The sequence below is a fragment of the Styela clava genome, chromosome 1 (genome assembly GCF_964204865.1).
Source record: "Styela clava chromosome 1, kaStyClav1.hap1.2, whole genome shotgun sequence".
Taxonomy (NCBI): domain Eukaryota; kingdom Metazoa; phylum Chordata; class Ascidiacea; order Stolidobranchia; family Styelidae; genus Styela; species Styela clava.
The window spans coordinates 32,328,427-32,343,391 of record NC_135250.1 but is presented as its reverse complement, the minus strand read 5'-3'; the positions used below and the strand labels follow the sequence as shown (position 1 = coordinate 32,343,391).

Here is a 14,965-nt window from a genome sequence, read left to right as displayed (position 1 = left end):
AAATAATGTTTTTATTTTGACGTAAAAAGGCGCAACCGCTAGTTACGTTGCACACAATTAAATTAATATATAAGGACATTTCAGAATTTCATAGTTGTCACGGATTGAATAATTTAAGCAACAGAAAAATCTTCATACGCTGAAAAGGCGGCTCTTTTAACGAGCACGTAATCGCCGTGACTGTTACACACGGAGATTGGAATTTCCGATTTTGAAACCCCTCCCTTTTGAAAGTCCTGGCTGCGCGCCCGATTACGTAACACCATGTTTATCGTGGCAAAAATTTTCTTTCTTTGCGGATTTGTACCTGCGGTGCGTGGAAAAAGTCAAAATTTTCGTTATTCCGGTTTATATCATACTTGAGAACTGGAAATAACAATATATTAATTAGTGTAACGATCGAAAATAACAAGCGCCCGTGCTTGAATAAGGGCCGGTTTGAATAAGGGCCCGGTTAGTGAGTTGGTTGAATAAAATATGGGCCCGGGCTACAAAACGAGCAAATACGGAATATATACATTTTCAAATTTCTATCTGTTCACCCAGAACTCTGTATATTCAGTGATTGGAGAATGCACGAGTCCATCGGTTGAATCATGACCTACTGGGGACTCAAATGGACTTGGTTTCAATGCTTTAATTGGTGGACCTGACACATTTGAAATTTGGTTCCAATTGCTTTCATTCAAGACTCGACTTGGAGATTTGTGTATTGGTACCGACTAGAAATATATTGGTATCTGCAATATCGGCCATTTGAATGAAAATGAGGGCTAATACTTCTCTTTTAGATCTGATCCAGAATGTTTAAAAAAATTAGTTAGTATAAGGCAAGGGTGCACAACCTTTTTGCTATTGGCGGCCACATAGCATTAATTTGTATTCAAAACGGCCGCCAGGGGGTGGGTGAGCGTGCCTGAGGCACGCACATTTTTTGACAACGCGTATTTGACCCATGCGAGGTGCAGTCTGCCCAATTATGAAGTATGTAGGACTACTTGGAAGTCTAATATTCGCATTCTAAACAGATTTTTTTCCTTTGTTGGACCTATTCTTGAGCAGATATATTGCAACAGGTTGCATAATGGTTGCACAATTTGGAAAAAAATCGAAAGTCAGGGAGGGGGAGGGGCGGTCGCCCCCATTTTCTTGTCCCCAAAAGTATAATAAAATGTCAAATATTTTAATGAATTTATCCTATAAAAGAGAAGCAAAAGTAGAAGCGGGAAGTTATTTGGGGGCGGGGCAGGGGAGTGCCTGCAACGAGTCTATACCAGTAGAATTGAACCGTTATGATATGCTCGTGCTTAAAATGTAAAAATGACGAAACAATTGATCTAGAACGAAAAACATAGTGTTGAACATTACAATTAGGTTTGGCGGGCCATTCTGAATTGTTACGCGGGCTAATAGGGTTTGGAAACCACTGGTTTAACAAGATAGCTAAACATCTTTATGACATCATACAACCCTGCAAAACCCAACACACGATGGAGTCTGGCTAAAATTCTTATTATTAAGATTTTACTTCCATTTATTGAACATTTTTATTCAAAGCAAACATAAAAATTCTTTATTAATTGCAGGCATTGGTACATCCAACTATCCAAGTATTTATTTTCTTTCATTTGCCATCTTCTGATGGTGCCGACGGGTTCCACTCCAATATGCGACAATAAAAGAGTTACTGCCATGTTATCATACCGAGTCACTGCGGATATTTTACCGAACTCTTCAATGGTAGAATCATAAGCCGCATTATTTTTTCACAACGGCCACAGGTTGTGCACCGTTGGTATAGGGCAGGCCTGCCCAACCTTTTCCGTCTTGCGGGCCACTTTCAAGTGTTGAAATTCGTTGCGGGCCACAAACGTTTGTACCAAACATTAATACCAGCTAGGTCCCGATTTCGGTGTAGGTAATTTACATAATACATAAAATTTATTAACATCAAATCAATCAAGTTAATAATTGCTTTCTGGTTACTGAGCAGGGCTGGCAAATTATTCGAATATCAAGTTGAATATTAGTTCAGTTTACTATTCGAATATCTGGTAACAAGGGGCGTGGACATGGAACTTTTTTGACGACCACTCGAAAACACACACATCACGTCAAAATTAAGTGTTATATTTGCGATATAGTGTTTTTATTCATTCATTTTTAGTAGCTATGATACTGCCTCAATGTTTAAATAAGCATAATAATGTGCGCCAATGTCGCAGGAATATCAAGTTTTAGTGGGCCATTTTGTAAAATTTGAAACACCAATACAAATATTGAATGAAGAACATTACAAAGATTTCTGGACGAATAACCTATATGCTGATTCGTGGCCAATATGCAGCAATGCAATTAAGTCAATTTCATCAGAATTATTGACGGATACGCAGTGACGATATTTCCGAAATCTTATTTAACCCAAACATAAAAAAAATACAAACATAAAAGGACAACGAGTCCAGGGACCAGTACCAAAGATATTGTTGACTTTTTATTTTACGTTGGAGATAAAGACGATCAAAGCAGAAACGTAAGAAATCAATCAGAATGAAATTAATTTGCAAATTTAGACTCAAAATTTATTCCTATAAGTGCGCTCAGCGTTCTTCTTCAGTGATCGGTTCGTCAAACAGAACGCTCAGATCTGCGAGAAATAAAAAAAATTACGTCGATGTCTACCAGGGTGCAAGACTTGACACATACAAAATAATAAAAACCAGCATTTGAATACAGATTGATGGCAGGAATAATCACACGGAAATCAGAAACATACTTAACCCTATAAATTGATTAATAACATAGTAAAAACATAAAAAGTCTGCTTACAAACTTTATAGGGCGGGCCGCAAAAAACAGTCCGGCAGGCGGTGGGTTGGGCAGCCTTGGTATAAGGAGTTGAAACTTTTTTTTTGCTCGGTGGGAAAATGTTTGCGGTATATGCCTTGTTAACTCTTGAGCCATGACCACCTGTGTCGGTTGCTAACTCACGTGAACAGCAAAAGCTTTCACATTTGTGTTAGTCCTTCCATCTAACAGACAACTTGATCATTTTCCCATCATGTTAAATAGTCTTAACGAAGTTCTTATTTAATTCAGTTGGATAAACTAGATGTCAGTGACAATGAGGATCTTGGACCTGCTGGTTTAGCTGATCTTGGATTAGTTGTTACACAATGTCAAGTGAAAGCATTAGGGGCTGGGAATTGCAATCTGACAGCAGAAGGAATGAAAGCATTCAAGGAAAACACTGGCAATGCAAAGGTGAGTTGAAATGTTTGAGAGTAAAAAGTAACCAGCATAAATGCGTAATTACAAATCTACAGAAATTGGAGTTGTTAGGGCAGTAGTTCTTACCATCGGTACGTGGGGGCTTAATTATTGCAATAATTAACTTTTGAGTTGGCTAAAATATGCCGACAACGGTTTCTCTTTATTTCCAATACTTTATGTATTTGCTCAGTGGTCTTTAAAGGCACTACCAATTCTTGTTATCATACATCGCTTGCTACTGCTTACTTATAGTGAGATGGGCAGAGTTTTGCGATAATTCAGTGGTGGCGATAATTAAAGCCTCCCAGGTCTGACGGTGAACGAATCGAATCTCTTCTGATTTTGCACGTAATTATTACATTGTTACTGCATATAATTGATACGTTGAAACTTTGTGCAAGAAATTCTAAAAATTTATTCAGGACCGCATAAAATACGGCCATAGAGGGTTTCTTGTGCCATTGTTTTAATTAAAGCTAGAAGTAACTGGTTAAAAATTCGGACAACTGTTTGTTGCTTGATTACTTAGCGATGGGTATTCGTTATCAAGAGAGCTCAAGAATGAATTGTGACAATGATTTTCTATAAATCTGGACTGTAAAGTTAAGGTTTCATCGGGTTCATCATATCAATCCCTCTGCAGTTGATCGACGCCCCAAACAAAATTAATTTATATTGCAATGATAAAGTCGTTGCTAACTTGGCACCCGTTCAAAATCCTGCTGTGCATCACCCGAAAAAGATCTCAACGGCCCATGCTTTTGTTGTATGTCTCGTGACCACCTGCAAGGCTGCAATAAGTTCATATCTCGCTGGGTGTTATGGCTCTGGAATATTATACTGGTCCTGACAGTTTTCTGGTTTAAACAAAGAAAGAAATACTCATAACCTTTTATATGGATGGTAATATCAATGCAAAAAGCATGCATGCTGATTTTCAGGTTTGTGAATCTTGCGAGAATTGTGAAACTTGCTTTCGCTATGAATCGGAACCGAAAAAGTAAAAGTGTGATTACTCGGCGCCAAGACGTCGCCAGGCCATCAATTCCGCACTTATCAAACACCAATATGACAGCGGGAGAGAGATTCATAATAAACCAACGTAACTTCGACTTATTAATCAAGAAAAGCATGCATGCTGATTTGTGGGTTTCTGAATCTTGCGAGATTTGACGAAGCGCCTTCGCGATGAATCGGAACCGAAATAGTCAAAAGCGTGATTACTCGGCGCCAAGACGTTGCAGGGCCATACCGCACCTATCAAACAGCAAATGACGGCGGCTACCTCGGCTGTACGCTGCGGATGCCTTGCTAGGCTAACTTGCTACGTTGCTAGGCTGCCGAAACGTGTGAGTAATCTTAACCGTGAAGGGAAATCCCCAACAGCAAATACACCATCCAGATTGTGACGCATCGTTTTGTCTGACTTTTTTGTGGTGCTTCTGTTTTGCTTCAATATACTCCAGCATAGCCGCCAAATCCTATATTTTGAACTTTTTTATTTTTGTTTATAGGATTTTGTATGTGGACGGCCGCATTATTTTTTCCCAATGGCCGCAGGTTGTGCACCGTTGGTATAAGAGGTTGAAATTTATTTTTTGCTTGGTGGGAACATGTTTGCGGTATATACCTGTTAACTCTGAGCCAAGACCGCCCCATGGCTAGTGTTGCAGAAAACCAACTAAAATAAATGAGCAGCTGTTCTGCTTGAGATTTTTTATTACTGGTTAATCAATTGCTTTGTTGACATTCCTACCATGTTGAAAATTCTTACAGTTCTTATTTATTTCAGTTGGATAAACTAGTTGTCAGTTGCAACGAGGATCTTGGAACTGCTGGTTGGGCTGAAGTTGGATTAGTTGTTACACAATGTCAGGTGAAGGTATTCAAGGCTCGGCGTTGCAAACTGACAGCAGAAGCAATGAAAGCATTCAAGGAAAACACTGGCAATGCAAAGGTGGGTTGAAATCTTTGAGAGTAAAAAGTAACTAGCATAAATGCGTAATTATAAATTGAAAAATCTACAGAAATTGGAGTTGTTAGGGCAATACATCCAGCTATTGTAGTATGCACAAGTCCATCAGTTGAATTTGAAAAAAAGCTGTGCCCTACACGAATATTCCATTCAAGACTCGACTTGGATTTGGGAGATCAGTGTATTGGTACCTACTAGAGATCTATCTACAATATTGTCCATTTTTTCAGTATCAAATAAAAGCCAAACTAACTTGGCTACTTCCGCTACCAAAATTTTATATTAAGAAAAAAGCAATCAGATATTAGTGGATTTTTAAACCAAATATAATGCTACAGAGACACAAAATCCTGCACAAGCCATTCAATGTATTTTTTTAACAAGATAGGTGAACATCTTTATGACGTCATACACAAAACAAAACATTCAGCATTCAGGGCTTGAAATGAGCTTATGACATCTGAACGAGTTTGGTTTACGCATTAATAGGAGTTAAACTCACAAAATAAATGAACATCAATGCCTTGCATTTTGCTATTAAGATATAACATTGGATTATAGCTGGCGAACCGGCAGGATGGTTGACGCAGACAGGCGGTTGAGGCTTTTATCTATGAATATTCCATCATCTAGGACACTGGTTCCCAACCTTTCTAACCTGGCGGACCGGTAAAATTAAATAAAATGTACTCGCGGACCGGCAAAAATTTAAATTTTTCCCTTAATCACAATTAATACTTCGATTTTTGATCTGATCCAGAATGTTTAAAAGAATTAATTAGTATAAGGCAGGGGTGCACAACCTTTTTGCTATTGGCGGCCACATAGCATTAATTTGTATTCAAATGACCCCCAGAGGGTTGATGAGCGCGCCTAAGGCACGCAATTTAATTTGCTTTTATGATGTCGACTCATAATAACCGTGTATTTGACCCATGCGAGGTGCAGTCTGCCCAATTATGAAGTATGTATGACTACTTGGAAGTATCATATTCACATTTTAAACGGATTTTTTTCCTTTGGTGGACCTATTCTTGAGCAGATATATTGCAGCAAGTTGCATAATGGTTGCACAATTTGGATAAAAATTGAAAGTCTGGAAGGGGGAGGGGCGGTCGCCCCCATTTTCTTGTCCCAAAAAGTATAATAAAATGACAAATAATTTAATGAATTTATTCTATAAAAGTTTTAGGCAGTTTAATATAGGCTAGCGCTGTAATAAACAAAATCTGGTTGCTAAAAGCAAGCTTAATTAGACCTAATTTGAAATGGTATTCTTCACTGATAATTTGGCCAATGACAGATTCACTATCAGGCTTGTCATACAAATTAGAGTAAGAATCAAATAAAACTGCTACAATTTCCTCGGCTGTAAGTTGTGGATGCCTTGCTAGGCTAGCTTGCTACGTTACTAGGCTGCCGAAACGTGTGCGCAATCTTAACCGTGAAGAAAAATCCCCAACAGCAAATACACCATCCAGATTGTGACGCATCAGTTTGTCTGACTTTTTTGCGGTGCTTCTGTTTTGCTTCAATATACGCCAGCATAGCCGCCAAATCCTTTTTTTTAAACTTTTTTATTTTTGTTTATAGGATTTTGTATGTGGACGGCCGCATTATTTTTTCCCAATGGCCGCAGGTTGTGCACCTTTGGTATAAGGGATTGAAATTTTTGCTTGGTGGAAACATGTTTGCCTTGTTAACTCTAATTAAGCCAAGACCGCCCCATGGCTAGCGTTGCAGAAAACCAACTAGGTAATCATCGCATAGGGATCGGTTCAGCTTCAAACAAGACTATAAAATGAATTCTTACTGGAGAATCTCTGGCAGTAAAGCAATTTCTTCTTTATTGAAGTCATTTGAGCACTGCAAGTTTTAGCTTCCTGCTTCTAGTGTCAGTGGATATCTATTTAGACCACTTTATTCATTTCTCCCACAGCTGTTCTGCTTGAGATTCTTTATTACTGATTAATCAATTGTTTTGTTGACATTCCTACCATGTTAAATAGTCTTACATTTCTTATTTATTTCAGTTGGATGAACTAGATGTCAGTCGCAACTGGGATCTTGAACCTGCTGGTTGGGCTGAAGTTGGATTAGTTGTTACACAATGTCAGGTGAAGGTGTTCGAGGCTTGGGATTGCAATCTGACAGCAGAAGAAATGAAAGCATTTAAGGAAAACACTGGCAATGCGAAGGTGAGTTGAAATCTTTGAGAGTAAAAAGTAACCAGCATAAATGCGTAATTATAAATTGAAAAATCTACAGAAATTGGAGTTGCTATTAAGATATAACATTGGATTATAGCTGACGAACCGGCAGGATGGTTGACGCAGACCGGCGGTTGAGGCTTTTATCTGTGCATATTCCATCATCTAGGACAGGCCAAATATCAATAACCGGGTTAAACCGCGGGCCGCACCTACATTTAACATAGGCTTTCTATTAGTTGCAAGCACAAAATGATGTCTTTTTGTTATTGATCTCATGTCATCATTGGGGGTCCTTGCAGAAATGATGAGTTGAAATGCATAAATTCTTTAAAACTGTAATTCAAATATACTGTCACACCCAATTTAAACGAATTCAGTGAGAAATTTGCTGCTGGATTCTTTTTCCGACTACTTTTATTCAAATTTGCTTAAATGGAAGCGCTAGCAATTCTAAATGACGCCCATTTTAGAAAAAAAATATGTTACCGAAAAGTGCCATATTTGAAGCCATGGTTTTTTTTCAAATGTGGAAAGTTATTTTGGTTGAGATGTTTTCTGTAAAATACGCCAAGATTCATTTCAAATAATTTGCTGTCAAATCTTATTCTAGGTTGGATTTAGACAAAATCAACCGATAGGCTGTAACCAAAACTCAGATAGCTTTTGTATCTTTTAATATTATTTTTTTAAAACTGCTCTCCAGTTGCCTCCGCGGGCCGCACAACTTTCCCTTGCGGGCCACACTTTGCACACCCCTGATCTAGGACACTGGTTCCCAACCTTTCTAACCTGGCGGACCGGTAAAACTAAATAAAATGTACTCGCGGACCGGCAAAAATTTAAATGAATGGAACAGAAAATAATAACATATATTTGCGTAATGTCGGGCAATCACTACGCTTTGAGTAAAAAAGGTACACTTAAAAACATTTCACATGTGGAAAAACTATCAAATAGTGGCCGGACAAAAATTGGAATGGTTGGAACATAAAATAATACCATATATTTGCGTAATCACATGCAGTGGGCACCCACTATGATTAAAAAAGGTGCAAACGAGGCATCAAAAAAAGGTTTCGCAACACAAAGCTCTTCAGCGGCAGGCTCACAGTCTGTTGCTTGATTACTTAGCGATGGGTATTCGTTATCAAGAGAGCTCAAGAATGAATTGTGACAATGATTTTTTATAAATCTGGACTGTAAAGTTAAGGTTTCATCGGGTTCATCATATCAATCCCTCTGCAGTTGATCGACGCCCCAAACAAAATTAATTAATATTGCAATGATAAAGTCGATCCTAACTTGACTCCAGGGTCAAAATCCTGCTGTGCATCACCCGAAAAAGATCTCAACGGCCCATGCTTTTGTTGTATGTCTCCTGACCACCTGCAAGGTCACAATAAGTTCATATCTCGCTGGGTGTTATGGCTCTGGAATATTATACTGGTCCTGACAGTTTTCTGGTTTAAACAAAGAAAGAAATACTCATAACCTTTTATATGGATGGTAATATCAATGCAAAACGCAAAAAGCATGCATGCTGATTTTCAGGTTTGTGAATCTTGCGAGAATTGTGAAACTTGCTTTCGCTATGAATCGGAACCGAAAAAGTAAAAGTGTGATTACTCGGCGCCAAGACGTCGCCAGGCCATCAATTCCGCACTTATCAAACACCAATATGACGGCGGAAGAGAGATTCATAATAAACCAACGTAACTTCGACTTATTAATCCAGAAAAGCATGCATGCTGATTTGTGGGTTTCTGAATCTTGCGAGATTTGACGAAGCGCCTTCGCAATGAATCGGAACCGAAATAGTCAAAAGCGTGATTACTCGGCGCCAAGATGTCGCAGGGCCATACCGCACCTATCAAACAGCAAATGACGGCGGCTACCTCGGCTGTACGCTGCGGATGCCTTGCTAGGCTAACTTGCTACGTTGCTAGGCTGCCGAAACGTGTGAGTAATCTTAACCGTGAAGGGAAATCCCCAACAGCAAATACACCATCCAGATTGTGACGCATAGTTTTGTCTGACTTTTTTGTGGTGCTTCTGTTTTGCTTCAATATACTCCAGCATAGCCGCCAAATCCTATATTTTGAACTTTTTTATTTTTGTTTATAGGATTTTGTATGTGGACGACCGCATTACTTTTTCACAACGGCCGAGGGCTGTGCACCATTGGTATAAGGGGTTGGAATTTATTTTCTGCTTGGTGGGAACATGTTTGCGGTATATACCTGTTAACTCTGAGCCAAGACCGCCCCATAGCTAGTGTTGCAGAAAACCAACTAGGTAATCATCGCATAGGGATTGATTCAGCATCAAACAAGACTATAAAATGAATTCTTATTGGAGAATCTCTGGCAGTAAAGCAATTTCTTCTTTATTGAAGTCATTTGAGCACAAGTTTTAGCTTCCTGCTTTAGTGGATATCTATTTTGACCACTTTATTCATTTCTCCCACAGCTGTTCTGCTTGAGATTTTTTATTACTGGTTAATCAATTGCTTTGTTGACATTCCTACCATGTTAAATATTCTTAAAGTTCCTATTTATTTCAGTTTGATGAACTAGATGTCGGTCACAATGATCTTGGACCTGCTGGTTGGGCTGAAGTTGGATTAGTTGTTACACAATGTCAGGTGAAGGTGTTCGAGGCTGAGAATTGCAATCTGACAGCAGAAGGAATGAAAGCATTCAAGGAAAACACTGGCAATGCAAAGGTGAGTTGAAATCTTTGAGAGTAAAAAGTAACCAGCATAAATGCGTAATTATAAATTAAAAAAAACCACAGAAATTGGAGTTGTTAGGGCAGTACATCCAGCGGTCGTAGTATGCACGAGTCCATCAGTTGAATTTGAAAAAAAAAGGCTGTGCCCTACACGAATATTCCATTCAAGACTCGACTTGGGTTTGGGAGATCAGTGTATTGGTACCTACTAGAGATCTATCTACAATATTGTCCATTTTTTCAGTATCAAATAAAAGCCAAACTAACTTGGCTACTTCCGCTACCAAAATTTTATATTAAGAAAAAAGCAATCAGATATTAGTGGATTTTTAAACCAAATATAATGCTACAGAGGCACAAAATCCTGCACAAGCCATTCAATGTATTTTTTTTAACAGGATAAGTGAACATCTTCATGACGTCATACACTAAACAAAACATTCAGCATTCAGGGCTTGAAATGAGCATATGACATCTGAACGAGTTTGGTTTACGCATTAATAGGAGTTAAACTCACAAAATAAATGAATATCAATGCCTTGCATTTTGCTATTAAGATATAACATTGGATTATAGCTGGCGAACCGGCAGGATGGTTGACGCAGACCTGGCGGTTGAGGCTTTTATCTATGAATATTCCATCATCTAGGACACTGGTTCCCAACCTTTCTAACCTGGTGGACCGGTAAAATTAAATAAAATGTACTCGCGGACCGGCAAAAATTCAAATGAATGGAACAGAAAATAATAACATATATTTGCGTAATGTTGGGCAATCACTACGCTTTGAGTAAAAAAGGTACACTTAAAAACATTTCACATGTGGAAAAACTATCAAATAGTGGCCGGACAAAAATTGGAATGGTTGGAACATAAAATAATACCATATATTTGCGTAATAACATGCAGTGGGCTCACACTATGATTAAAAAAAGGCCCACACCTCACATAAAAAAACATGTACATGCCAAAACATGTACACACACAATTAACTCCAGTGAGAATTTTGCTGTTTCGTTTCCAATACAGGATTGCAAACGAGGCATCAAAAAAAGGTTTCGCAACACAAAGCTCTTCAGCGGCTCACAGTCAATTTATTTGCTTCGTTTTAATTAAAGCTAGAAGTAACTGCGGACCGGCGGTCGGGAACCACTGCTCTAGGAGAGCTTTATAAACTTGCGTTGCTATTTGTGATTTTAAAATGAAAAACTTAATATTTTCAGATAAAGCTCCTAAATCTGAGTGAAAACGATGTCAGCAAACTCGGAGATGAAGGATTAACTACAATCAGTGAAATTGTTCATCAATGTCAGGTTGAAACATTGAAGATGGAAGATTGCGACTTCAACGAAGATCAGTTGGAAAGATTCAAAGCATTGATTGCTGATACCGAGGTCGAGGTCATTGTCGACTAGAATCCACAAACAGTGAATCGAATAATCCATGTCGCCAGGAATAAGCCATTCAAGCTTTAATTTTATTCAACTGGTTCATTTTTTATCAACAAAATTAGTTTCATAGTATTAATTGTTTCCTCTCCATACAAGGCTCAAGCAAGCATCCATTTATACATATGAATCTGCCACAATGCTTAAAGATCAGACACCCTGAACATATCAGGACTAGTGTGTGATTTATACAATGTTCCCAACTAAATCTCTCTTCAAGCATTTCATTTTAATTAAAAATATTTTACCATCCTATTCCCTGTTAACAAAATTAAAAGTTCATTCCCTTCCAAAGCTAAAGGAGGTATCCATTCAAGCATATGGATCCACTCTTCCTAGGATTTGTACCTGTTTACCTAATATATTAAACTAAGTAAAATAATGAGCCGTATCAACCTGGTCTCGAACCAGTGACCTCAAGAGTTCACTTGCTGATATTATGCTAACAACCATATCCTGAATTAGAAGTCAAATATAACCCAATATGTACAATATGTTACTCTGCCTATTCAATGCTCACATTTTGATGTCGCACACCTTTTTTGCATATTCCTAGTGTTTACTTTTCACTTTCAATAATTTTGATGTTTACGTCAGGGGTCGGGAACCTTTTTGGTCAGCCATAAAAGGTACATATTTTCAACTGCATTTCTGTGCGAGCCATATAGCATTTCTTTACTTAATCAAGCCTGAAATTTTTACTTTAAAGTCAACAAATACAATGTTAATATACATTTAATGTGACTTTTGATGCTGCATGTTGTCGCTGCGGGTCTGAAATGACTGCTCACATGCAACAAAAGTTGAAATCCACGATCCTTATCACCCTTCTTTCTTGGACAAAAAGCTTTTCTCTATTGCTTCGCGACTCTATCGCTTTGTGATGTCACGAAATATGTTCCAGAATCCCCTAGTTTTGTCACAATGCCCGTCCAGTAATTCGCCCAGATCAGTGATTCCCAAAGTGGGCGATATCGTTCCCCGGTGGATGGATGGATTTCGTGCAAGGCCCAGCATAATTTGCGGGCATCGTTCTGTCTGTTCCCCGGTGGGCGAAAAAGTCGTAGGGGGCGATATCGCGAAACCTGTTTTTGGTCAGCGCATCGTCTTCGCAGTAAGGTGCGGTAGTTTGCATATCCCAGTGGTCGGGAATTCTGTAGTAAACTGGCTGGGGCGCTTCACTGAATGCATCTTTCCCCGACCTTTGACCCCGGAAAATTCTTCCCATAATTTACCATTCTAAAATTTTCGGTGTTTATTTTAAGAGCGGTTTTGCAAGTTGTTTTCTATAAAATGAAGTATTTGTTTCAAAATATCATTATATTTCATACCATTCAACAATCTGGCTTTTAAAAGCACCGGTGAATAATTTTAGCCTAGTCTATCACAGCTATTTCTACACTAATTTTTGATTACTGTAATTAAACTGAAACTCCTAGGAGGACAAGGTGGTCATTGACTTATTTTATTTAAATTTCCGAAAAACAACTAAAAACCAACAATATAATTTAAAATCGGTCGATAATTTATAATCGAAAATAGGTAATGTTCACGACCACGCCTGAAAGTTTGTCTGAGTGAGAAATGTGTCTGAGCGGATGCGAAAGAGGGCATTGTTACGTTTGTTTTTGCATCTTGCTGATTGGCCAATGTCACGAAGTAAACAAGGAAGTCCATGCCAGGGGAAACATTCAAACGGCGGTTTTAAGGATGAATTAATTTTATTTATTATCTACGCTCGAGGAGTAAATTACATTTTTTTTACATAACAGAATTTATCGTGAGACACTTTTAGACTAAATTTTATTATATCCTAAAAACTATATTGAACAGATACTCGTTTAACGAGCCTACAATTTAATTATAATTAAGTTGATGCTGAGTGCAGGGGTTCAATAGCGCAGTGAATATTCGAATATATTGCAATGCAATAAGGAATTCTTATTCTATTCGAGAGATTCATCACTGCTTAATTTTTGTAAGAATGTATCTTCCTAAAGAAAATCTTCATCGAAATTTCACAAACCATGTGAAAATATCCACTTCGATGTTTGGAAGTACATATTTGTGCTAACAATTATTTTTGAAAATGAACATTACAAAGAACTAGGATTAGTGATGCCTATTTAATAAATCTTCCAATCTTGGCGTCGTAAAGCTATCAAGCGTGATGCAGCAACAAGACAGTGTCACATTAAATACCGTTGTAATAATTTTTTAATAAGACGACTGAGTTGAGTTCACGAATTGTCGCAGTTTTTGCACGATTTTCCGTTTTTAACTTACAAAAAATATATGCGATCCGCAAAAGAATAGCAACCCTAAATTTTGTCCCGCGAGCGACGTAAAATTTGCCGACTCCTGAGCCATCCGAGTTCACGAATCCAGAACAAATGGCTGGTTAATTCTATAGACTGGTGGACGTGGTAGGATGGGGGATGAATTTTACCAAAGACCGTTATATATCATGTATTATGATGAAGGTCATCATGCTGTAGGGATGAATGAGATGTACCTAAATCATTATTATAAGTTTTGAAATATTAATTTTGTTTTCATTATTTTAATCTGAAAAGGGGTGAATTTAGGGAGTTAAATGCTATAAGGCAAGAGTACACGGCGGTTTTTGAGGAGGTAGAACCCTGGATTCTTTCATTTCCGACCTCTGATATGGTGAAAATGGGGTTTTCAGCCGTGACACTATTGCTATTAAAACAACTAAATCGCCTTTCCATCAGCAAACGGGGTAATTTTAGATATAATAAAAACTCGCTGAAGAACACTAAGCTCATCCATCTCATTAAAAAACATTATAAACTATGATTTGTCTCCTTATTTGGTCTGTAATATATCCGTTTCAGACTTTCAATTTTTTTCGCAGTGCCTTGAGGCGATGAAGTTGTAGAAACTACTACAGGGGGGCAATGGTACAAAAAGTTTGGAAACCACTGTCATATATAACATAGACATGTGCAGGGAGCGCGTTCTCAAACATTTTGGGAAATTTTCTGCCCAAATTTGGCTGTAAAAGAATTTGAAATCTCGTAACAATAGTAAGCATAGCCTTAGAATACTAGATTTTTCTTGGAGCCATATGCCGTCACTAAAAGAGCCATATATGACCATGGGTTCCCGACCACTGTTTTAGCCGGATCCACTTCATCAATCAATTATACGTTAAGTTTAGACTATTCAATGGATTTCACAGACATTTTTTGCATGTTTTACAATTTTTCATATTAATATTGAAGTATGTATCCAACTAAATTCCAAGTTTCAATTTGACTAAAAATATCTTTTCGTCATTTTCACTGTCAAAAGAT

The 14,965-nt window shown here is 38.0% G+C and overlaps 2 protein-coding genes across 2 annotated transcripts in view; both read left to right on the top strand.

The window, feature by feature from the left end:
- Window positions 1–13,075, top strand: part of LOC120333023 (uncharacterized) — a 163,780-nt gene extending 150,705 nt beyond the window's left edge. The window contains exons 21-25 of the mRNA XM_078113619.1: window positions 3,100–3,264; window positions 5,066–5,230; window positions 7,282–7,446; window positions 10,025–10,186; window positions 11,418–13,075. Of these exons, the coding sequence (XP_077969745.1) occupies window positions 3,100–3,264; window positions 5,066–5,230; window positions 7,282–7,446; window positions 10,025–10,186; window positions 11,418–11,609 (849 nt within the window). The 3' untranslated portion in view covers window positions 11,610–13,075. The remainder of the gene's footprint in view (window positions 1–3,099; window positions 3,265–5,065; window positions 5,231–7,281; window positions 7,447–10,024; window positions 10,187–11,417) is intronic.
- LOC120341408 (uncharacterized) overlaps window positions 1–14,965 on the top strand; it is a 112,394-nt gene that overhangs the window by 45,133 nt on the left and 52,296 nt on the right. The window lies entirely within an intron of this gene.